This window comes from Sinocyclocheilus rhinocerous, unplaced genomic scaffold, assembly GCF_001515625.1.
Source record: "Sinocyclocheilus rhinocerous isolate Xijiao unplaced genomic scaffold, SAMN03320098_v1.1 scaffold778, whole genome shotgun sequence".
In the NCBI taxonomy this organism is placed as follows: domain Eukaryota; kingdom Metazoa; phylum Chordata; class Actinopteri; order Cypriniformes; family Cyprinidae; genus Sinocyclocheilus; species Sinocyclocheilus rhinocerous.
Window position 1 is genome coordinate 909,151 of NW_015650332.1, and position 26,173 is coordinate 935,323.

General features: G+C 37.7%; 1 protein-coding gene across 1 annotated transcript in view; it reads left to right on the forward strand.

Annotated features, from left to right (window-relative positions):
* LOC107711761 (1-phosphatidylinositol 4,5-bisphosphate phosphodiesterase eta-1-like) overlaps positions 1 to 26,173 on the forward strand; it is a gene marked incomplete at its 3' end in the record, with an annotated part of 86,721 nt that overhangs the window by 17,581 nt on the left and 42,967 nt on the right. The window contains exon 3 of the mRNA XM_016516809.1: positions 15,916 to 16,062. Within this exon, the coding sequence (XP_016372295.1) occupies positions 15,916 to 16,062 (147 nt within the window). The remainder of the gene's footprint in view (positions 1 to 15,915; positions 16,063 to 26,173) is intronic.

Below are 26,173 nucleotides of genomic sequence, written 5' to 3' on the forward strand. Positions count from 1 at the left end.
TCCCTCGAGAGTAGTGAGTTCAAGAGAATGGACTTTTCATTTTAATTTTGAATGTAGCCATAGGCCTTTACGATCACCCACTCTGTATAAGCTAATAGGTTTCAGTTGAACAACATGCACCATTAGAGCCAAGCTGGAGGCAAATTTCCATTCAGTGCGTCTCCATGGCCAATCTTTCTGAAGTGGAGAAGATTAGACAGTTCACAGGGGTACTCGTTTCTGTTCTGCGAGATATCCGTATCATCTCTGCACCATCCTTGTGCTGGGTAAAGGGAAATGGCAAAGGGGAGGTGCTTCCCCAATTGGCCCAATACCTTACTGAGCATCTCCCCAAACGCCAGCCTGCCTTACAGTGCTTCTTTGATGTCAATACTAGGAACGCACGGAGGGAATGCTGTCAGAGCAGCAGTCATAAATATATTAAGATCCCGCACAGTTATTTTTGCTCTGATGGATTGTGGGGGCTCAGTGGGGGTTCTTGCTGAAAGCGTGGTGGTGCAGTGTGAGTGAAGGCAGTAATATCATCATTGTTACTAATTAAGACCGAGAAGATGTGATAAGTGGTTATTTCCTCTTTTTGGATCCACCATTTGGTGCGTGGATGTTGGGGATCTGCCGTTCTCTCAAGAGAGTTCTGCGAGGAACCAGTTTCGAATGGTGTCCACCAGGGTGCTATCATTGGTCTTTAATTACTTCCCATATTTTCCCTCGATTCCCACAAGACATACCTCCAGCTTTTCCAGATACCCTGGCAGAAGTTTTTCAAATTAATAATAGAAGCAGATGAAAAATAATCTGTCTTGTATGTGATATTTGGCAGTGCAGACTTGAATAGAGGACACTGCTGTTAAATGGATAGTTCAGCCAAAAAAGTTCTATCATCATTTACTTCATCTTCTAAACCGATTTGGATTTTCTTCTTCCATAGAACAGAAAAAAGTGAGTTTTTGAAGAATGTGCTGTTCACTCTGTCAATATAATGAAAGAGTATGCTCCAAAACCATAAAAAGTACTACAAAAGTACCATAAAAGTTGTCCATGCATTAATATGACACCGCATTCTATATCTTTTGAAGCCATACAATAGCTTTGTGTGACAAACAGGACAAAACCTATGTAATTATTCACTAAAAACAACTTTTCTTTAGCTCCCCTTGGCATGTTCATGAGTCATTTCAAGTCATTGTTTTTCAATGAATTGGTGGATTAACTTCACAAAACTGATCTGAATTATATCTTCATGAATCAGACTACCTCTGAACAACAACGTAAATGTTGGTCTGTTTCTCACACAGAGCTATAATATGACTTCAAAAGACGAAATATAGTACATATGGGCTACTTTTATTGTTCGTTTGTGTCCTTATTGGGGCTTGTAAACTTCCCTTTCATTGTAATTGCGTGTGAATAAGTGACCATCACATTATTCACAATTTCACCTTTTGTGTTCCACATAAGAAATAAAGTATTGCAGGTTAGAAACGACACAAGGGTGAGTAAATGGTGATAGAATGTTAATGTTTGAGTGAACTGTACTTTTAACATATAATTATGGTTAGTTTAAGAGTATTCTCTATTAGGACTGCACAATTAGTTGTATATTAATCATGATCATGCTTCTCTCGATTAATTAAGCTTCATCATCTGTGATACTGGTCTGCTGTTTATTTATCCTGAAAAAAAAAAGAAGTTTCATTTGACCATTATTTTGCATTGGTAACGAGCCTCCACAAGCTGTCATGCTTAGGGTTGCCAGATGTCAAGAGTTTAAATTAGAGCTTTTCTCTTAAATGGATACATTTTATGTTTTATGCCCAGTGTTTTAGGTAATTTTCCCAACCTTGCAACCATGTGCATGCACTGAAAAAAAAAAAAAACACACATGGTAATCTCCATTGTGATGTAGTGTAATACAGCCAGATTGAGTTTTTTTTCTTAAGACTGCTTGTGCTATTTGCTGTAAAAAGTTTGTTGTGCAAAATAATCATGGCTATCAGTTTCACCACTATCATGCAGCCACATTGTGTATGATGTTTCTCTTCTCAAATAACCCATTTTTTACATTTATATGCAAAGAGACCCAGCAGTCTGTTTATTCAGAGCAGATATATGCAGTTGTCATATTATGGAGAGCAGAGCACCCAGATTCTCATGCAAAAATATCGTCCATTTAATCTTTCCCCTTTTCTAACCTCAAAAGAGTCTTTGGAGTCAAGAGAGTTTAAATGCCACATTACGGGCCTTCTGCCTGATGCGTCTGAGATGGACGTCTTTCTGCATCTGACCAGCGGTCAGGACACATAGGTCAAAAACCAGTGCCACGGACTAATACAATTTCATATGTGGATGAATTCATCTTCACTCTAGCATGTGCAGCACAGAAGAGCGAGAGAAAACGAGGACACCACGAACTCGAAGATGTGAAGACGTCATTCATATTGCAAACTGTGAGACTAAATGATTTATAGTGGATGTTCAGCTGATATCATGAGGAGTGGAGGAGTTTTCAATAAATTAGTGACTTCCCCTCCAGCTCTATATGCACAGTTGACATCATTGGACCTCAGAGAGATCTACCCACACTTAGAAGTTAAATCCCCCTCTTAGGTTTTTCAAAGAGCTCACTTTAGATCTGTCTTTTTAAATTACATCTTTCTTGACCCGCACTGGCTTCTTTATGCATTGCTGTAATGGTTTTTATGCGCCCTGTGCTCCACGTGTCCTTTTGAATACAAAAAAGCCTCATCAGATTTTGTGGGATTACACTCAGTTGTACTCGTGTTATGTCATACCATTAATATTATCTGCTTTCTTTTCCATCTCCATTACTTATGCTGCTCACTTTGACCCTCTAGGACAAAAACACATCTGTTCAAAGCCCCACCATCATGCACATTTTCCCCACAACAATACATTAGCTTTTCTGTGTAAATCCCTGCTCGGTACTGCTTTCTACTGTCACAAAGGTTCAAAGGCTCCGTGTGAATAGCTGGCGGAATAGAAGATAGATGACCAAAGAGAGGGTGGAGCGAGGGGTTCTGGGTAAAGAAGTGGGCTTTAGATGTGAATACTCAAATAGAGGTTGCGGCTTACAGTCTCAAGGGAAGGAAGCAAGAGAGTTCTTCAGGGATGCCACTCAGTTTGGAGCGGTCACCTTTGTGTTTTTATGGCATGGGACCCTTCTTCCTGACATCAGAGCGCTCGGCCATGGCCAACGTGGCGTCTCTTTTGGCCCGTAGGTTCTACCATGTTGGAGGCAGCGTGGCGGTGCCACAAAAATGTCGTTTGGCATATATAGGTGAGATGTTTCTTGTAAGAGTAAATGTGTGTTGCGGAATGCACAATGTATCATTTATCAGCTGATATTATTGATTTTTTAATTTATTTGTGTTATTTGGATATTTAATTGTTCATGCCAGTTCCTTCTATTTTTATACATTTAGGTTACCTTTGCCCTCGTCTAATAGTTAATATGCTGATTTGGTGCTCAAGTAAAATTTCCTCTTATTATCAATGTTGAAAACAGTTATGTTGCTTAATATTTTTGTGGAAACTGTAATACATTTTTTTTTTCTTTTAAAAACGAATACATTATTATCACTGTTAAAGTGAATATAATTTTCATACTGTACTTTATAATATTGACTGATTATTTTATTTAGCCAGAATGTGTATATATATATATATATATATATATATATATATATGTACTGTACATACTACCGTTCAAATGATCGGGGTCAGTATTTATTTATTTTATATATTTGAGCGAGTGATGCAAGGAACAGTTTACAAGGTAAAAGAACATTAGAGATATGAGTTTAGGTGAGGTAAAACATGTAGTACATACAGTATCTAGTACTTTACCTTTGACAATATCTGAACAGTGTAAATTAATGGAATATGAATGCCATTTTTCTTACTGTATCCTGAATCTCAGAAACATCTGAGCTCACTGAGTTTAGCAGGAACAGGAAGTGAAGAAGAGGAACAGGTAATATTCATGTATTATAATAATAATAATAATAATAATAATACATATAATAATATACATATCATTAAATATAATAATCAGCTTATTATTAGCATTATCTGTATTTGTGTTTATGTGTGTACTGCTCAGCCAGAGATACATGATGCAGATCTCAAAATCAATTTGTCTTATTGCTCTTTATTGTTTTATGGCTTTCCAGCTGTCAGTTGGGCTGAAATGCACTAACCTCCTACTCCCTGCTCTGAATCCTAAAATTAGCTTGTATGTTCATTAGACTGACATTTGTGAGCTCGTGTTTCTACCGGTACATTGCATCAGAAATGAGAGTCAATTGGAAAAGAGCAAAAATGATGCTCTGCCTATTATCACTTCTCAGAAATAGTGGAAGACATCTACTCAGGGATTCAGAGCCCAAGAGAGGGTGTGAGAATGGCGGTGTGTGCGTAAAACAGGTTCTCTGCCTGGTATTCTACCTGACTGAATATGTTTGGTGTGAAAGCGTCTGTTTTATGGAACAGATGGCTTAAAATGCAGCGTTCTCCTACAAATGTAAACACAAACCAGCGTTTCGGCTATTTTAAGCTCGAGAAAGGTCTGTGCTATGAAAAGGTGCACAGCTTTTTCGAAACACCAAAGTATTTCCTTGACATCCTCTTTAAATGCTGCATTTGTTCCTGCATGAGTGCCTGTTCCCGTCTGTCCTGTTTGAGGTTGAGTTAATTATGCAAGAGCAAAATGAGTCCGATTTTGATGCATGAGATGAGATGAACTTGAAATGTTGTTAATAACGGAGCAAATTTATTATCAGATATTTGACTCTGAACAATGAGAGCACAGAGCTTGCACAGATATATTGTTGGGTATTTATAGCACAGACTGTGCACATACTGTACACAGTTTAATCTGCTTTATTGGTGTGTGTGTGACATGTTCCCCATCCAGATCCTCTTCCTCACAGCGCTCTGAGGCACTGTGAACGGTATGGCAGTTCTGCTAAACCATCTAGCAGACTTGGCTGTGGCTCAGATCTGCCTTGTGGAGGGAGTCTTTTATCCTCTTCTTGTGGAAAGAGCAGGGGGCGATATGTGGTTATTGCTTTAGTTATAATCTAACCTGATCTCTCATGATCTTGGTGGTGATCAAGATAACAGTGCTTATGATTAGAGGTTGACTGTTATGAGTTTTTCAATAGCTGATACTGATGCTGGTGTCTAGACAGCTGGTTGACTGATGGCTGATGTAATGCTTATATGCTAAAGTTTCGTGGTGTTAAAGGGTTAGTTCACCCAAAAATGTCATTTCTGCCAAAATTCTGTCATTATTTACTCACCCTCATGTCGTTCCAAACCCGTAAGGCCTTTGTTCATCTTCGGAACGCAAATTAAGATATTTTTGATGGAATCTGAGAGCTCTCTGACCCTCCATAGACGGCAAGGATATATTACCACGATCAACAGAAACGTAGCAAGGACATCAGTAAAATAGTTCATGTGACATCAGGGGTTTAACCGTAATTTTACGAAGCTACGAGAATATTAAAAAAATATTTTTAAAAAGAAAACAATAATAACATAATTACCGCCTTCTGCTATTTTAGAGAATACCCCAGAACATAATCAACGTAATCAGCGTTGTTTACGTTCAGCATGCGCGTGCTGTCTACTGAATGTAAACAAGGCTGATTACGTTGATTACATTCTGGGGTACTCTCTAAAATGGTAGAAGACAGTAACTCGGGGAGAAGAATTGCTGAATTATGTTATTATTGTTTTCTTTGCGCAAAAAAAGTATTCTCATAGCTTTGTAAAATTACGGTTGAACCCCTGATGTCACATGGACTATTTTACAGACGTCCTTGCTACGTTTCTGGGCCTTGATCGTGGTAATATCCTTGCTGTCTATGGAGGGTGAGAGAGCTCTCAGATTCCATCAAAAATATCTTCATTTGTGTATGGGTTTGGAATGACTTGAGAGTGAGTAATCAATGACAGAATTAAAACTTTTGGGTGAACTATCCCTTTAAATGAGACATACACAAAATTAAAACATATTTTACTTACTTTAAATTCCCTTCAAAAAAGAAAGAAAGAAAACTGAAAAGTCTTTAATGTACAATATGTAACATCATTTAGAAAATCATCATTTAGCAAATTTCTGGACCTTACCCAGCTGACAGTGTGCTGCTCTTCAGCACAGTTCAGCAGTTCAGCCAGTGTGATGTGGAGTGCAAAAGTTAATGCATTGATGCATATGATTCATTAAATAGGTTGACATTATAACTGTTTCATTTTGTAATGTATCTATTTATCAACACAGAAGGGACCTATAATAAAAGTCAGTCATTTACACTCTTTGTATGGTGAAATATAACTATCATGGTAGCCGAACAAGCATAAAATACTGTATTTTTGAAGAAGCCTTAATGAGAAGACTATCATACTTCAGCAGCAAAAACATCTTTGTACTGTACATATGCTAAGAAAGTATGGGTATTTATTTATTTATAATTATTGAAGAGGCATTGAATTCAGTGCATTTCTTGAAAATTAATTGAGGAACCCATAAACAACAATTTTTGTTAACATAATAATAACAACAATAATAATATTGTTATTTAAATGCAATATCATTAAGAATAATTATACAAATTGTAAACTATTAACTGTTATTGAATTATTGAATCTATTGACAGCCCTGTTTGACTCCTATTATTTAGAATCATTATTTTTAAGAACTGTAAATATATATCCAGATCTGAAGGACGGAGCAGTTTGTTGAACCAGTGCGCAGGTGTCTGACTGCATAATGCATGTCTCATCCTCTGTTTTGTGTTCCTGCTCTGATGGTTCTGAACGCACAGTGCTTTGTGATTTAGGCTTCACAGAGCCTGAGCCTCTTCGACCCAATTATTCAGTGTTTGATATCTCCCTGTACTTCTCACCAGACCGCTTTGATCTGCTCTCTCGTCTTCAACCGCCGATGTGGTGAACACATTTAGTTCTCCTATGCCTCCAATACCTATAAGGACACACACTCTCTCTTTCTTATTTACGCTTTCTATCTCTTCTCCCTCCTGTCATCTTTAACTTTCCTAGGTCAAAAGCAGGTAAAAATAGTGACACTACAGTCTTGTAAATTAAATTTTGCTCTGCTTTTCCGTTTTTCTCAGCTGGCCTCTGAATTGAGCTTCTGTTTTCCTCTCTGGCTGCTTTGTGATGCTCTGCTAAGCTACAGTCCTGCCTAAATCCATCTGTCCCACAGAACAAATATAGGACTATAAGTATGTTCCCAGCCAATAGCTTTGATTAAACAACTAGGTGGACTGCATCAAGAAATGGGGCATGAATAATTGAGCTAGAGATAAATCTGTTCTTACTTTTGTAATGGTAATTTGTCTTGATTGATAAATAAAACTTTGAATATTATAATAATTCTAGCAATGCAATACAATTAATTTAATATTAAAAATATCAATACCGAGATATAAAATTTAACTTGGTAACACTTTTATTTCAAGGATCAGTTCTCACTATTAACTAGTTGCTTATTAGCATGCATATTACTAGCATATTGGCTGTTTATTAGTACTTATTACTAATTTTAGTACTTATTCTGCATAACAACTACCTCACTAACTATTAATAAGTTAAATATTAAATATTAATAAATTAGGAGTTTATTGAGGGAAAACCCTTCCCTAATCTAAAATATTACTTCACTGTGGTGTGACATGCAGGAATTTATTTAAAAGAAAATAAATCTGTATAATAAAATGTATGTACAGGCAATAAATAAATTATACTGTTTACTATTCACTTATCTTTTTAATAAATTAATTAATTTCCTTTAAAGTTCTGCCCCAGAGTACAGTTGAATTGTCTCTTTAACTCATTATTATCATGTCATGAAGTGGCAGGGGAGGCTGGCATCCTGGAAGCGAGGGGCTCTTGTCAATCCTTCTCTCAAGTGTTCGCACCTCTTTCTACAGCCTAATGAACACATTTCCTTCCCTCGAGATCAGTGCCGAGTCCCCACTGTGCAGAGCGCAGTAATTGGCCGTGAAGGTTTACTCAACATGAGACTAATTTGTTTCAAATGAGCTGGAGAGACTCATGATAATAACAATAATAAGAGTCCAAAGAAGAGGACAAGAGACTAAGACAGAGAGATGCAGAGGAACGAGAGGAATGAGCGAGGGAAAGAGACCCTCATTACCTGTTTATTAGTTGTGACCACTCATTAAAATGGATTTCTTAATTTAGAGATCTAATTGATGACCGTTAGATGTAACAAAAAGAGCGGGAACATGTGCTTGTCCGTGATCTTTGACCCTCCTGGGCATTCCTTCACACCCTCCATCCTCTGGTTTGCAAGTCCTAATTAAGTTGCATGTTTTGGCATACTAATTCAAGTGGAGAGCACGGGTCCTCTGGTGTACACAGATGTCGAGTGTCCTTGTGGAAGTTGATGTACCCTTGGTTGTGTTGTTTCCATATTTTTAAAATTCCAATCACAATTGTTTGGGTCCACAGAATCCCATGAGTCCGTAACAAGAGCACACAGTCCTCTGGTCCTTCAAAACAAGTCTGTACGGCAATGTGTTTTTATTTTGAGCTTGAGTTGGTCTTTATCTGTGAGATAAAAATGTGTGAGTGTTATTTAAAGTGGGTTGCAGAAAGCCACCAACTATTTATCCAAAGTAGGGATGCACCGATACCGATACTGGGGCATTCACTATAAATGTAATTTATTTTTAACCTTAGGCATACACGACTTTCTGGCGAAAGTGAATCTAGCAGCCTGTGTGAAATGCGCTAGGCTGTAGCCTACTAGTACTTGTCCCATTCTGCACCAGTACAAATACGTGCACGCATTGCACGTGTTTTGCTTGCTTGAGCGTTTCTGCAATATATGAGTGGCTTTGGAATATAAATCGCAGCACGTTTAAGATGAAAAAAAAAACGCTACTTCTATTTCTGAAAATGTCACAGTTAAGAGATTTATAACGAGTGGTTCCCTGCATTATTACAGCAAAGTGCATACAGTACTACTAAGCCGCTGCAATGGAGCAGCTCTAATGCTATTAAATTAAAGATGATGTACCATAGAGCAAAAAATTAACAGTGAAAGTAACAAAAACTTGTAAAATACATTTTAATGGGCATAATTAAGTGTGAAAATAACAGAAGGATATACAGTCAAACCAAAAATGATTCAGAGACCAGATATAATATAGATAAAATGCAATAAAAATATTGGTATCGGTACTCGGTATCGGCAAGTACCAAAAATAAAAGTATCGTATCGGGCGAGTACTGGAAAAAGTGGTATCGGTGCATCCCTAATCCAAAGTATAGTTTTGCTTGCATGGGGAACAGCAGCCTAGAGATGTTCTGATCCATAATGTCAACATTTTACAAAACCGCTCACTAGGAGTTGGAGTCTAAACAAAAAAGCAAAGGAAGATAAATACTTTGTTTATATGTTGTATTAACATTTGCTACAAAGTACAAAAAGCTTCTTGTTTTAAAGGAAATCTCAAGCTGGTGAGCTGCCTTTGCTGTCTGCTGCCTAGATAGGGAGCTTCATACTGCACACACAAATGCTGTTCAACAGTAATAGACACGTTCGTTGGGTTATGTCGGACCAGTGTTACCCCTTTCGGCATTAGTCTGTGCTTTTTTCATCATGTTCAGTCCAATGCTATCTCACGACCAATTCGTACGTATTTTATGAGGTGGCTAATTCATACAAATTCATACGACCTCACTCGTACGATTTTGTACGATTTGTGTAGACCCCAGTTACGGATAGGTTTAGGGGCGGGGTTAGGTGTAGGTCATTCGTACAAATTCATACGAATTGTGCAACTCGTAAAATATGTACTATTAAGCAAAAATCGTACGAATTCGTAGGAATTAGCCACCTCGTATCGGGCTCGTTCAGTCAGCCTTTGTTGGGTCGTGGAATGTCTGCGAAGTGACGTAGCCTAATCTAGTGATTGACGCCATTGGTTGGCATCTGTTGGTGCAGTGTGAATTAGCCTGAAAACGGTATCCTAACCGGGATTGAACTTTAAGAGTGGCTGGTTTGGGATGCTCTGTTTAGGCAACAACTTCATAGTTTTTATTAATGTTTTGAATTAGTTTTTATTTTTTATATCTTATGGGTTCATTTTAATTGTACTTGAAGGGATAGTTCTGTCATTATTTACTCACTCTCAAGTTGTTCCAAACATGTATGAATATTTTTCAACTGTTGAACACAAAAGATATAAAAAATATATTTGGATAACCAAACAGTTCACGATAGCCTTTGACCTCCATAGTATGGAAAAAAATACTATGGAAGTCAATGACTACTGTCAATCATTTGTGTTCGGCAGAAGAAAGAAACTGATACAGGTTTGTTACAAGTGGAGGGTAAGTAAATGATGAACTTTGGATGAACTATCCCTTTAAAGATTTAATAATTTTGTTGTTTGTTATTGTCTTTTTTTGTCATCAAGTTAAACTAAATCAAAATGAGAAATAGTACTATGAAACTATAGCTGCAATGTTTTATTTTATTTTAGGGTTAGGGTTTTTTATTTCAAGATACGGAAATGTTTTTTTAATGGTTTTTGTTTTAACTATAAGGTTAAAACGGGTTTAATGTTAACATGTTGCTGTGCTAAGAATGTGACACTAATAAGCATGTAATACTTAGAATAATTAGTCTTTTCCTAGATTACCCAATTTTAGGTATACTTCTCAGTATTAAATCAAAATGCTTTTTTCCTCATGCTCTGTTTTGGATTTTTTTTTTTCTCTCAGTGAGTTTGCCTTCATTGACTTCATTTTATGAACAAAAACTGAAAAAAGATCTGCAAAAAATAAAAACCAAGCCATACATGTTTGTAACGACATGAAAGTTAAGTAAATGATTTTTGGGTGAACAATCCCTTCAACATCCTGTCTAGATAGGCAGCTCACTAGGTTTTGTAACACGGCTAGAGTTTCCATTCCCTCAGAGATTATAATGTAGCTTGTTGCTGCTCACGTCTGTATTGCAACATGTGCTGCAAACTTATGTTGAAACCCAGCTGGAGGCAAAGACATACAGTGTGACCCCGAGGGAGAGCGAGAAACTGAGAGAGGGTTTATTTAAGAACAAACAGTATGTTGCGGGGGAAAGGTGGAGCCACTGCTTTCATGAAAATGAAAATCAATAGTTTTCTTCCACAGTAACGCTCACTGAAAGTGAATTTATGAACATGTAAGTTTATAAGAGACAGAGAGAAGGAGAGAAAAGTACTGGGAAAGTTTTCTGTGTGTGCAAAAACTTTCTGGACAGAAAATGGAGTTTTATTTTATTATCTGTGAATATATATTCTGATTTTACTGGATGCTGTTTGAGTCTTTCTCAAGAAGTTTCTCTGTTTTTACTTCACTTTCTAGTTCTAAAACTGTGGAACAACAGAGGACTTGGTGGTGGGAAAATAAGATCCCGATATCTGGACAAGATGCCACAAAGGCAAAAGAGTGGATTAAAAGTATATAGATTAAAAAGAAGACGAAGAATATATAAAAAAAAAAAAAGGAAGCCAGACTAGGCCAGGCACTTAATAAGACCAGAGAGCGTGTTATTCTGTCACAGTATCTTAATATGATTTGGAGAGTGACCTGAATCTTTCATAACAAGAAGGGCTTGTTTAAAGAGGGTGTTTACTTAAGAATCTCTCTCCTTTTTCTATCTCTGAATCCTGTTTTTTTGTAAGATTAACATGACATACAGTATAACATTGCATTATCACTGCTAGTTAGGACACCCCACAAGCACGTTGAGAGACAGTAGAATAAAAAGGTTTTCTGCACTTTAAAAGTGTAACCTGCAATTGTTACCCTTCTATTTGACATTTCTATATTACATTTAATATTGTTGGTAATGTACAGTACCAAGTTTGGGGTCAGTACGATTTCTTTTCGAAAGTTGATACTTTTATTAAGCAAGTACGCTTGTTATTTTTAAAGATTTCTATATAATATAAAAGCTTTTTTTTTTTTTTTTTACTTTCTATTCATCAAAGAATCCTGAAGAAAATGTATCACAGTTTCCTCAAAAATACTAAGCAGCACAACTGTTTTCAAAAGTACTAAATCAGCATATTAGAATGATTTCTGAAGGAAGTCTGGAAATATATTAAATTGAAAAAAAAAAGATATAATAAATTTGATTAATATTTCACAACATTGCTGTTTTACAGTATTTTTAATCAATTAAATGCTTCTTCCAAAAACAAATAGCATACCAGCTCCAAGCTTTTAAACTGGTTGGCTCATTGATGTTAAATAATATTTTTGACTTAATTTAGATGAACCACTTTTTTTTTTCAGTGCGGATGGTCAAAATCACCCACCAAGTTATGGATTGAGTCTTTCTTTCAGTGTAAATATGTGGGATTTACAAAGTCTAAGGAAAAGTAATAAAGGTAAACTGTGTAAGGTAGCAGTAGAACTCTTTATTGTCCCTTCACAGGGCAATTTCTGCAGTATCAACATCTCACTCATGTCCGTAACACAGTCAGTGCAGGACATATTATGTCCCAAAGTTTATTACTTAAGGTCAGGGGTTTGTTCAAATCTCTAACACCTGAGCAATAGTACTAATAATTTGTAGTGTTTTGGGCAATATAAACAAGTCCACCACACAGTACCTACTTTCGGTCTTCAATCTGGGTGCAAAGTGAACGTCAGTGTTTGAGGACGGTGAGAAAGGAAAAGAACGAGGGTTAGAGGGTGTTTCAAAGGGGGAATAGAAAGCATTGTCTTTCATGGTCATGTCAAATCTAATTGGATTGTGGATTGCGTCCCAATCTGTGAAGTGCTGATAGTGGGCCGGAGGTTTGGTCGGGACAGGAAGAGGATGCTGCCACTCTTATGCTCTCATTTTGGATGAATAGATGAGTCGGTGGAAGGGATAGAAGGTAGAGAGGGATAATTCTGGATTCTTTGTAGATTTAGATCAATGTACAACATGATCTTTCAATGTCTGGCCTCTGTAATCTGGGTCAGAATCATTGTTTTTACCCGGAGACCCATATCTAACATGGATTCTCCATAAGCATCTTAGCTCAGTGACCTGCAGCCTATCCTGTGTGAATTGGAGCATAAGGAGTTTTTTTTCTTGTGTATTCTCTCTCTACTGTACTCTATTTTCAGCCTTTTTATCCCTCAATTAATTTCAGAACTGTTAATTCCACTTCATCATCACAGACAGTGAATTGGCACAAAGCGTCTGAGCCTGCGTCCATTATGTTCTACTAATCATCTATTGCAGAGAAGCGTGTCTCAGCTGTTAATATGTGTGTGCATCTACATCCTGTTGACATTGCTTTCTGGGAGTGAGATTAGTTTTCAAATCCTTTCCAGTTGTCCTGTCCATTATGTTAAACCCTGCTCCAGTTGATCTATATCCTTCCCAGTACTGCTGTCTATAAGCGTTTTCGACAAGAACTGAAATAGATTGTAATGTTACATAAATACTGGAGTATTATGCAAATATATGGTGTTAAATGATCTCTGATGTTTAGAAGGTATTTTCTGAGCATCAGGAAGTTGTGTATGTACAGAGACACTCAAGATTTTGTGTAACAATGCTCTTGTGAATCTTTTCACACCAACAGAGCTGCGTATTTTTTCTTTTTTGGTTGTAATTTACTCCCTAAACTTTCTGATCTAAATTTTCTTTTCCATACTATGAAAGCATTTAGTTAGTATGAATACTAAAAGAAAAACAAAACAAAACACCAGATTCGCAATTGTGTGTATTGAAATATTCGGTGTGAAAACTTTTCCAGTGGATAATTATTTATATTTCAATCTATCTGTCACACATATGGCTTCCAAAGATGTAAAATACAACACATGCAGTGTTAATGCAGTATTATTCTTATACTACCATAGTATTGATTAATATATTGAATTGGCTTTTATTTTTATATTTTCATTTTTCATTTTTATTTTAGCTTATGTTTTAGTCATTTTGCTACATGCTTTTGTATTTTTAGTTATTTTTTTAAAATTATTTTTAACTTCAAATTATTTTCCTTCTTTTCATCTAATATTTATATATAATTTTTAGTTTATACATTTTCAGATTTATTTCAATTAACAAAAACAATTCTTAATACTTTAAGAATTAATACCTTTTAATAAAAACGTTTTTTATTTTAGCTAACAACAACACTGAGCACATATAACATCCACTTCATTATTCATTCAATTTGATTCTTTGTAAAGAGCTTAACTGACAGGCGATCTGACCAATCATAACGCCGAATCCGCCATTTTGTCCGAAAAACAAATCAGACAGGAGAGTAGATTAACTTCTGTGGACATAAACTTGAAAAATATTGATGTCTTTCCACGGTTGAAATAAAATATGTTCTGATGTTCATTCATGTTTATTTCGTGCTTTAAGTAAATTTGAAAAGACGATCAGTTCACGTGCCGCTTGAACTGAGGCACTGCAGTGATCTGTCATGACACATTAAAGAGCCACAAAACGGTATTTATTGTTTATAACACAATTATTTTTTCACCTGACCTTACTGAGTATGCATTTGTATGTGTTTCCCTTTCAGATGCATTTACTGGTATTTGCGCAATCATTTAACACCCCCAAAAAGCATGTCTTTAAGCAGGCGGTAATTTGCACTGCTCTTGGTAAATTGCGCTGGTCATTATACGTCTGTGTTCTTTAATTTGCGTGTTGTCTGTAAATCACCTACAGAAATTTCCCCTCCTATCAGTGGTGTTTTGGAATTGCAGTATCGTGCTAATTACCCTGTTTAGTAAAACTGACATTGTCATTTTACTGTCATTTTACAAGGAAGCATTTGTCATGTATATATTTTTTGGATTTATGTCGTGTTTTCTGAACAAGTAAGTTGCTCTTTGTTTGGATACAGTGTATCAATTTAATTTGTCTCCTGTATAAATCATTGTCAATATCACATTCCACTCTCACTTTATATCATTCAAGAGCTTGTTCTTCCTACCACCCCCTCAAGCCGTCCCGCTTCGATCGTGTCAGACAGAGAATATACATGCGCTTCACATACAAAACTATTATCTGCTCGATTTCACATTTTCGATTCTCCTGGGTGACTTCACCCTGAAATCACACTGACAGCATAAAGTAGTGCTTGAGAGTATTGCAAATGTTGAAGCAGGTTTGGAGGGAGAGCGTTTTCAGTCTTTGTATGCCCCTCTCGTTAGCCCTCTGATGGAGGAGATGAGCTGAAGCACACTGGTGTCATGGTGCAAAGTGATTTTGAAGGAGAAGCAGCCATGTTGCATACACATGCACATGTTCTCCTCTCGCACTTGTCTTTGCAGCTCTGTTTTGCAGCGAGCCAGTCTCAGCCAAGGCAGAAGTTTTATTTAGAGACCTTCAGATCTGTCAGCTGATTGGTCCCAGTGGCCCTTTAAGACAGGGAGTTGCCATCTCACTCAGTCAAGAAGATAAGCTGGGTTGCACGCAGCCTCTGATGTGTTGCATCATTTTGGCTTTTGTTGGACTTCTCACATGCCTCTCAGATTTTTCAGCAGGGTTCCTGAACCTTCTTCAAGCTCTTCTTTTCTTTGCCTTGGTTGTATTTGAGCAAACCCTGCCAGTTATCTAATTTTGTCATATCCCACCACTCAATGTGCTCCATAACTGCTCTACATGTGTCACAATTAAAATGACGCCCATCGTCACACTATCTAAAAATATCTATAGTGCTGTTATCAGCCAATTTATAACCTCCATCCATCAACTGTAACTTATTTGTAGTGACAGAATCCATTTTTATGCCGTTTTACATTTTCACCTCGCTGTTTAAGTGTGCGTCAGCCCACTCAATGTGTATTTGTGTGTTTATTTTGTACTCGCAGTTGAGCGATGCATGAGTGTGATGCAGTCGGGGACTCAGATGGTGAAGCTGAAGAACGGTTCTAAAGGTCTGGTCCGGCTCTTCTATTTGGATGAACACCGTTCCTGCATCCGCTGGAGACCGTCTCGCAAGAGTGAGAAAGCCAAGAGTAAGTCAAACACACACAGATGTATGTAAACATAAGAATGTACACAGCTGAAAGATTTTGTTTAATATATGGAAATTATGATGCAGTTTTGTTATTGTTAACTAAAACTAAAATCATTAAAAATATTTTTTTTTATAACTTTTTATCACATAACTTTTTAATAATCTTTTTATAACTGAAATAGCTTACATAAGTTGAAATGCTAACAAAAATGAAGTCAAATAGAAATAAAACAAACAAAAACACATAAAAGCACATAACAAAATAACTAAATCTTAAAAAATGAAAACTGAAAATATAAAAGTAAAGTATATTCAAATAATAATATTGTCACACCCCTGGACTGTTTGTTGTGTTTTCTTTCCCCGTGTACTCTGTGGGACCTAGTTTCTGTCTCCCGTTCATTGTCATTTGGTTCAGGTGTGTCTAGTTAATTATCTTCATTTGCCAACCTACTTAATTTGTGTTCTGCTCACTGTTTTCTGTCTACTACGTCCCTACTATTTGCATTCATCTTCATCTTCTTTGTGCGTTTATCTCACCGTAGCGTTTTTGTTTAAAGTTTTTTCTTTTGGATTTTTTCTTATGGAGCTCACCGAGAGATTCGCCGCTCTGGCTCGGGGGAGCCAGGATTTGAGGATTTCGCAAGGGACTTCAGCTGTTTCGCCGTCACCAATGTCTTCTGCGGACATGCCTTATCTTCTCCCACCATCATCTTCCGTCTGTCCCATCACGACCACTGAGGTCGTGTTTGAATCATCTGCCTGCCCTGAACTCTCTGTCAGTCCTGTTTCGGCCATGGAGGCTGTTTGTGAACTATCTGTCTGCCCTGAACTATCTGCCAGTCCTGAAACGACCATGGAGGTCGTTCCCCTATCGCTGGCACGCCCGGTGCTGGGAGTGGCGTTGTGGTGTGTGTGGGCAGCACACACCGTTCCTAAACCCCCTGAACATTCTGAACTCCCGTCCAGCCTCCCTCTCCCACTTCCTCTATATCAGTCCTCACCATCGCCACCGCTGTCTCCATCGACGTCATGGCTGGAGGATCCCTTGTCTCCGCCTCCAGCTTCTGAGTCCCGGACACCACCTCGGCCCTTCGACCCAGCGGCTCCACCATGGCTCCTAGCTCCCTCCTCTCCACCATGGCCCGTCAGTCCACCAGCTCCGCCGGGCTCCATCGTCCCTCCGGCTCCGTCTTGGTCTATCGTCGACCATCCGCCGCCTCGGGACTCCACTCCTCCGGCTACACCTCGCTCCTCCGTCCCTCTGGCTCTGTCAGGCTCCTCCTTCCCTCTGGCTCTGGCGGCCTGGGTCCCGCCTGGCTCCTCCTGCTGCCTCCTGTCTCCTTCCTCCATCTGATCCGCCCTGGTCCCTTCTGTCCCCGTCCTGGCTCCTCCCTCCGTCATCTCCACCCTGGACTCTGTTTGTCGTCCTCCTCGAGGGTGTCCATCCTCCGGCCGAACCTCCACCTGTATTGTCTGCCTGCCTTCCTGCCAGCCCTTTGCCATCCCCTGTCACCATCCCATATCCACTGCTTTGTCCTTCTCCTAAGTCCCCCTCCGTCCCTCACTTTGTTGTTTCTGCGGCACGAGGTTGCGCCTTCCGGGAGGGGGGCGAACTGACACACCCCTGGACTGTTTGTTGTGTTTTCTTTCCCCATTTGCTCTGTGTGACCTAGTTTCTGTCTCCTGTTCATTGTCATTTGGTTCAGGTGTGTCTAGTTAATTATCTTCATTTGCCAACCTTCTTAAGTTGTGTTCTGTTCACTGTTTTCTGTCCGGTCTACTACGTCCCTACGTGTGCATCCTGCCTATCCGTCCTGTATCTACCGTCTTGTGGATTACTTACCCTTTGACGCGTACGATCACACCAGTGTGTTGGCTGGTCCCTGAAGTGTACGATCACACCGGTGTGATTAGAACGTTCAGTGCGTCACGTGATCAACTGCTGAATTCAAATCTGCTTTCCCGCTGGACTCTGTTTGTCGTCCTCCTCGAGGGTGTCCATCCTCCGGCCGAACCTCCACCTGTATTGTCTGCCTGCCTTCCTGCCAGCCCTTTGCCATCCCCTGTCACCATCCCATATCCACTGCTTTGTCCTTCTCCTAAGTCCCCCTCCGTCCCTCCCTTTGTTGTTTCTGCGGCACGAGGTTGCGCCTTCCGGGAGGGGGGCGAACTGTCACACCCCTGGACTGTTTGTTGTGTTTTCTTTCCCCATTTGCTCTGTGTGACCTAGTTTCTGTCTCCTGTTCATTGTCATTTGGTTCAGGTGTGTCTAGTTACTTATCTTCATTTGCCAACCTTCTTAAGTTGTGTTCTGTTCACTGTTTTCTGTCCGGTCTACTACGTCCCTACGTGTGCATCCTGCCTATCCGTCCTGTATCTACCGTCTTGTGGATTACTTACCCTTTGACGCGTACGATCACACCAGTGTGTTGGCTGGTCCCTGAAGTGTACGATCACACCGGTGTGATTAGAACGTTCAGTGCGTCACGTGATCAACTGCTGAATTCAAATCTGCTTTCCCGCTTTGGCTGGCGCGGAGCCAGATCGGACGCGCTGAGCGCTTGTTATTATCACAACTATTCAGTGTTTTCAACCATATAATACTAATTTTAGGTTTCAGACATTTAAATACACATAAGTACTAGCAATACCATACATTTATAGTTTGTAAAATACGCGCTGATGTCTATGGAAGCAGCAATAATGATCCTTACAAATATGATCTGATGACATGTTTTATTGATATCCTATGCAGATTGTGTAGATAAATATAAAGTTTAATCTGCTCTTCTCCCAGTTTACTGGAGACTTACTTCAATGTCTTTTGGGAGGAGTGGATAGATTTACGTGTTGTAAATCCCACAGCTCGGATTCAGCGCAAACTAATATGGCGGCGCCCATCACCCGGTATAGATCAACTAACACGGTCAATATAAAAGTGTTTAAACTACCAAATACATTTACTTGCACATATTTCAGAATCGGAATATCAGATATTTAATAATATAGTGAGTATGTTTGTGAATATTAATAATAAAAAAGGAAAAACGAAATAAAGGCGATCCATGTGTCATACAGCGCTATTGTGGCTGTGTTGTGTCACATTTCAAGCATGACGCGTCGCCATGGAAACAACAAGGCTATACATTCTAAAATAATGGTCGCCTAAAAAAACTCACCCTGGGGGCTCAGCTAGAATATTTTAAACTCACGTGTGAAAGGGTTAAAGACTATTTGCATTCATCTTCTTCGTGCGTTTATCTCTCCGTAGCTGTGATAAATATATTCTATAATTAATAGTAGCCTATATACGTTTTAAAATATCACTGGGATGTGCAGTCATCTGAAAATAAACCTTGACAGAGTGATCAAGAATTTTATTTGCTGACAGACAACTAATTACTAAATAAATAAATTAACATATTTTGAAACATTGCTTTCAGTTAAAATGATCTTATGTGAGGAAAAATTAAGTGGAGTAGGAAAATGGAGTGAAATATTAAAAGGAAGCTAGCACATTTATTTAAGAACAAAAGTCAATTATAGAATTTAAATGGCAGTCATTAAAAAAAAAAAAAAGCAAATGTGCCACAGGATATTATTTATTTATGGATATTGCATAAAAATGCTGTATGGAACAAGGTGCAAATAAAATGTCCAAAATGTACATAAATAAACTACAAAAAATGCAATGCAAACACATTTACTAAATACATTTCATAGTTCATATTTTGCTCCAGTTTCCCCTAGAATTTTGTTCTCTTGAAAACGTGGAATAGTTGCAGTCTTTTTTTGCGATATTCAAAAATTTTTTTTTACATGTATTAAATTCCCTATTGATGGAAACATAGCTAGTAACAAATCAGAGTCAGAAACAATCTGCTTCCAATGTTCCACATCTGTGGTTTACTGATCTCTTTCTCTCTGTCACTTTCTTGATGTCTTTTTCTTGTTCGCTGGCTCTCCCTTTCTCTTTTCCTCCCTCTCTTTTAGTCTCTGTGTAATACTTGCTCTCTTCTGCTTCCCTATCAAAGAAGCCCATGTAGATTTTGATATTTTGAGTGTCTGAGCGCAGCTCCCCTCTCATACATAATGGCTGTGTATGAATCACAGGCCAGGGGCTTCCAGAAACACGCCGCTCTCTCACCATTTTTTTTTACATGTATTAAATTCCCTATTGATGGAAACATAGCTAGTAACAAATCAGAGTCAGAAACAATCTGCTTCCAATGTTCCACATCTGTGGTTTACTGATCTCTTTCTCTCTGTCACTTTCTTGATGTCTTTTTCTTGTTCGCTGGCTCTCCCTTTCTCTTTTCCTCCCTCTCTTTTAGTCTCTGTGTAATACTTGCTCTCTTCTGCTTCCCTATCAAAGAAGCCCATGTAGATTTTGATATTTTGAGTGTCTGAGCGCAGCTCCCCTCTCATACATAATGGCTGTGTATGAATCACAGGCCAGGGGCTTCCAGAAACACGCCGCTCTCTCACCATCTGTGTCTGCGCTCCACTCTGCTTGTTTGGGTGAAGTGAATTCTGCATAAGCGCTCCTTTTTTCCCTGGATGAGCTATTAGTGTGCTGGAAATAAATCCTGTTCACTCCTCTCCATATTCACTTTAGGCTTTTGTTAACGGAGCTGATCTGACCTAGCCTAGATGGGTGGATTATTACACAGTACGGTTAAAAAAAAGCTCAAGCGCCATTGTCCCCTCAATCTCACCCCCTTTCTCCTCACCTTCTCTCTATTTTGCCGCTGTCATGTTTGTTAACTGCTCTCATAAGATAAGCCTCTTTGTTAGTTAGCTGTTTGATAAGATTATTATCATAACAGGAAGTGTTAAAGATCTGTGTTCAAGGAGTAGCTCCCTCAGAAATTAAACGCATTTGTTCTGAGTTTGCACTGCACTGTCTTTAGGCAGAGCTAATAAAGGTCCGTGCAGCGTGCTTCACACAAGTAGCACTGTACCGCTGTTAGTGCGCTAAAGACAGCGCATATGAGTTACCAAATTGTTGTCACTCACATTTTACTGATACATCTGGCCTAAAATGTAGTTCTCTCACCTTGTGTTGACATTTTGAAACGGCATTATTAGTAAATTATGATTGGCGGGCCACATATAATAGCCTACATTTTAATAGACATTTACACTAAGTGAAAATAGCCATTCTATTTTCCTTAAGCTATATGTTAAAGTAGCAGATATTTGCAATAAGTGTAAATAGTAGCTAATTAGATGCTATTTATACTCATAAATAGTGACAGACACTATTTGCACCTCAGTAATGTTGTACATAAACAGGATGCAATAATATCCGAGTGTAAATTATTTTATTTATTAAAATTATTAAATACCCAGCAAACACAACAATGTTGTAAAAACTTTTTTTTTTCACATTGTGAAAAGGTTGTGATAAAGTTTTTTGTCCTATGAATTTAATACGACTAATGTCAGTTTTTTAATTTTATAAATACGTTTTTTCACAACGTTGTAGAAATGTTTTTATAACGTTTTTATCACGTTCGTATGTGTAAGGTCTGTTTTGGGTTTTGTTTCTGGTTTAGGTTTTCATGTCTTTTATTTTGATATGTTGCCTTGTTTCATGTTCCTGACATGTGTTTTTCCTACCCTGTCATGTAGGGCTGTGAATCTTTGGGTAGACAGCGAATCGATTCGATTCACGATTCATAGGTTTTCGATTCAATTCAAGAACGATTTTTGCAGATTCCCAACCCTAATTTGATCTAATTTAACTTTAATTGAACTACTTACTAAATAAATAAATTAACATATTTTGAAACATTGCTTTCAGTTAAAATGATCTTATGTGAGGAAAAATTAAGTGGAGTAGGAAAATGGAGTGAAATATTAAAAGGAAGCTAGCACATTTATTTAAGAACAAAAGTCAATTATAGAATTTAAATGGCAGTCATTAAAAAAAAAAAAAAGCAAATGTGCCACAGGATATTATTTATTTATGGATATTGCATAAAAATGCTGTATGGAACAAGGTGCAAATAAAATGTCCAAAATGTACATAAATAAACTACAAAAAATGCAATGCAAACACATTTACTAAATACATTTCATAGTTCATATTTTGCTCCAGTTTCCCCTAGAATTTTGTTCTCTTGAAAACGTGGAATAGTTGCAGTCTTTTTTTGCGATATTCAAAAATTTTTTTTTACATGTATTAAATTCCCTATTGATGGAAACATAGCTAGTAACAAATCAGAGTCAGAAACAATCTGCTTCCAATGTTCCACATCTGTGGTTTACTGATCTCTTTCTCTCTGTCACTTTCTTGATGTCTTTTTCTTGTTCGCTGGCTCTCCCTTTCTCTTTTCCTCCCTCTCTTTTAGTCTCTGTGTAATACTTGCTCTCTTCTGCTTCCCTATCAAAGAAGCCCATGTAGATTTTGATATTTTGAGTGTCTGAGCGCAGCTCCCCTCTCATACATAATGGCTGTGTATGAATCACAGGCCAGGGGCTTCCAGAAACACGCCGCTCTCTCACCATCTGTGTCTGCGCTCCACTCTGCTTGTTTGGGTGAAGTGAATTCTGCATAAGCGCTCCTTTTTTCCCTGGATGAGCTATTAGTGTGCTGGAAATAAATCCTGTTCACTCCTCTCCATATTCACTTTAGGCTTTTGTTAACGGAGCTGATCTGACCTAGCCTAGATGGGTGGATTATTACACAGTACGGTTAAAAAAAAGCTCAAGCGCCATTGTCCCCTCAATCTCACCCCCTTTCTCCTCACCTTCTCTCTATTTTGCCGCTGTCATGTTTGTTAACTGCTCTCATAAGATAAGCCTCTTTGTTAGTTAGCTGTTTGATAAGATTATTATCATAACAGGAAGTGTTAAAGATCTGTGTTCAAGGAGTAGCTCCCTCAGAAATTAAACGCATTTGTTCTGAGTTTGCACTGCACTGTCTTTAGGCAGAGCTAATAAAGGTCCGTGCAGCGTGCTTCACACAAGTAGCACTGTACCGCTGTTAGTGCGCTAAAGACAGCGCATATGAGTTACCAAATTGTTGTCACTCACATTTTACTGATACATCTGGCCTAAAATGTAGTTCTCTCACCTTGTGTTGACATTTTGAAACGGCATTATTAGTAAATTATGATTGGCGGGCCACATATAATAGCCTACATTTTAATAGACATTTACACTAAGTGAAAATAGCCATTCTATTTTCCTTAAGCTATATGTTAAAGTAGCAGATATTTGCAATAAGTGTAAATAGTAGCTAATTAGATGCTATTTATACTCATAAATAGTGACAGACACTATTTGCACCTCAGTAATGTTGTACATAAACAGGATGCAATAATATCCGAGTGTAAATTATTTTATTTATTAAAATTATTAAATACCCAGCAAACACAACAATGTTGTAAAAACTTCTTTTTTTTCACATTGTGAAAAGGTTGTGATAAAGTTTTTTGTCCTATGAATTTAATACGACTAATGTCAGTTTTTTAATTTTATAAATACGTTTTTTCACAACGTTGTAGAAATGTTTTTATAACGTTTTTATCACGTTCGTATGTGTAAGGTCTGTTTTGGGTTTTGTTTCTGGTTTAGGTTTTCATGTCTTTTATTTTGATATGTTGCCTTGTTTCATGTTCCTGACATGTGTTTTTCCTACCCTGTCATGTAGGGCTGTGAATCTTTGGGTAGACAGCGAATCGATTCGATTCACGATTCATAGGTTTTCGATTCAATTCAAGAACGATTTTTGCAAATTCAGAATGATTCAATTCGATTCGATTCACAATTCAATTTGATTCGATTCGATTAACAATTAGATTCTGCATTCTTTAAGTGCATTCACAGGATTATTTAAATGCTTCCCCTAAATTCTTTAAATGCTTAGTCAGGGGGCGAATTACACAGCAGCCTTTATGGTTACAGAACCATAGAATCACAATCAGAATCAGAATCAGAAGAGCTTTATTAGCAAGTATGTTTACACACACAAGGAATTTGACTTGACGACAGGAGCTTCCAGTGTAACAGAATGTACAAACATAGTGCAGACATACATGATAGTGCAGACATACATAGGAATAACACAGTAGGGATGTAATATAAAACTAATATAAAAAATAAAAAAAATTTAATAATGTACTATATACAGAAATAGAAGTATAGGAAAAAATGTAATTGTTTAGATAAATGTACATATATGTTTATTAGTGTGCAGACTCCTGTGGCAGGTTGAATTTCCTCAGCTGGCGAAGTTGTTTTTTTCTAGGTTAGAAAAAAACAAAAAACCTTTGTCCATTATTAGATGCTAGTTTAATGATGCTATGGCAAGATTATGATTCTAGGCTTATGTAGAAATTTATGTAAGCCAAGATTTTAAAAAAGAGCTTTAAAAGTATTATGTATAGGCTAACATTTTGTCACACCAGGGGCGTAGCCATAATTCCAGAAGTGACAGAAATGTCAAATACAATAAATGTATGTATGTATGTATTATTATTATTATTTATTTTTATTTTTTTTACAAGGAATTCTTTTCTTATCTCTTACTTTGAATTTGCTATAAGAAATCAAATACACTGCTGGACAATAATCAATCATTTGTAATCTATAATTTTTTCCTAATGGCAATGTTATGATTGTTTTATATACAAACAATTATTTCAATTTTCTGCACAGAATAAGGTAAAAAAAAAATATATATATATACTTTATAGTTTCTGTACTGTAATAAATTATATGTACATTTGGACTGCATCATTCATAAATTGTATTTATTTATTTTGTTTATTGTCTTAACGTTTCAGTTCATTCTGCTTTTTCTACAGTTTAGCTGCAGATATAGCCTGGCACGTCTATGACCGCGAGATCACTTCTCTTTCAGTGCGAAAACTTATTAGTTAAGTATTACTTATTAGCGAAGACTTATTTATCTCGTTTTCATAAGATAAAATGCTATAGTATTTAACTTTTCCTCTCCATCGGCGAATGATGATCCTGACAGAAAACGCGCCCGATGTCTGTTTGCTATAGCAACAAACTCTACTTTCATGCATCTGATTATCAGATAAACCTTGGAAATGCAAAACTACTTCACTTTAGCATTACTGGTGTAGCAAATTAGCTCAAAAGGGAAATGTATATAAATAATTACAGTTAATTATGATCAGAATCAGAAACTCATGTAATTTGTTAATAGTTTTATTAACTAAACACTAACACAAACTAGTCTAACAAACAAACAAACAATCACTCATACATGGGAAAGGGCAAATGAGGCTTGATGGATGAATCCATCAGGAAAAACCAGAGGATGAAGCTATGAAAAGAGTCATTTACCCACCTGAGTAAAACCATCAGCGCCATTTTAGAACGGGGTCTACAGCTTATACTAAACCTCTGTTTCGTTTAGTTAAATGTACGATACTTGCATTGCCTTGGCCTGGAACGAGCGTACGGATGCAGTCTCGGATGAAAGTCTTGATGGTTTGGAGGTTCAGTGGTGTAGGAGTCGCGATCACCTTCTTCCGGGTTTGAAGAGTGATGAACTCCAAAGATGTTCTGACTCGATGGTGATCGGGAGTTTCTTCCCAGTGGAAAGTGAAAAAGAGCTAAGAGAGACATCAGCTGAGATCCTAAGATCTTTGGTGAATGTAAAGTCAAGGCCGAGGCCTGGTGCAGACTTGAGAGTTGCAGAAGTGTTCTAGCTCACATCCTCATCTTCTCAGAGTCTAACAGAACCGCAGACTGACGGAGGCGGGTCACTGATGTGAGAGCTTTATCTCCTAATGAGCTCACACCTCCGGGAGGTCACAGATCCAATGGTGACTTTCACTTTTGGAGGGAAAGTTTACGACTCTTTGTCTTAGAGCATGGTATTTTGCATATGTAATTTGATTGGGTGTTGATGCAAAAACTACTAAAGATGCTTAGAACACTAATATGTTGCATACGTATAAACATATAATATACACTCTCAATTAGATCATCAGAAGACGAATTCATAAATACTAAACATGGTAAGATTACATATAGGTAAGATTACATGAACGAGTGGTTCTATCATAAGCATGCATAAAGCAGTATACAATACAAAAGACAATATACAAGAACAG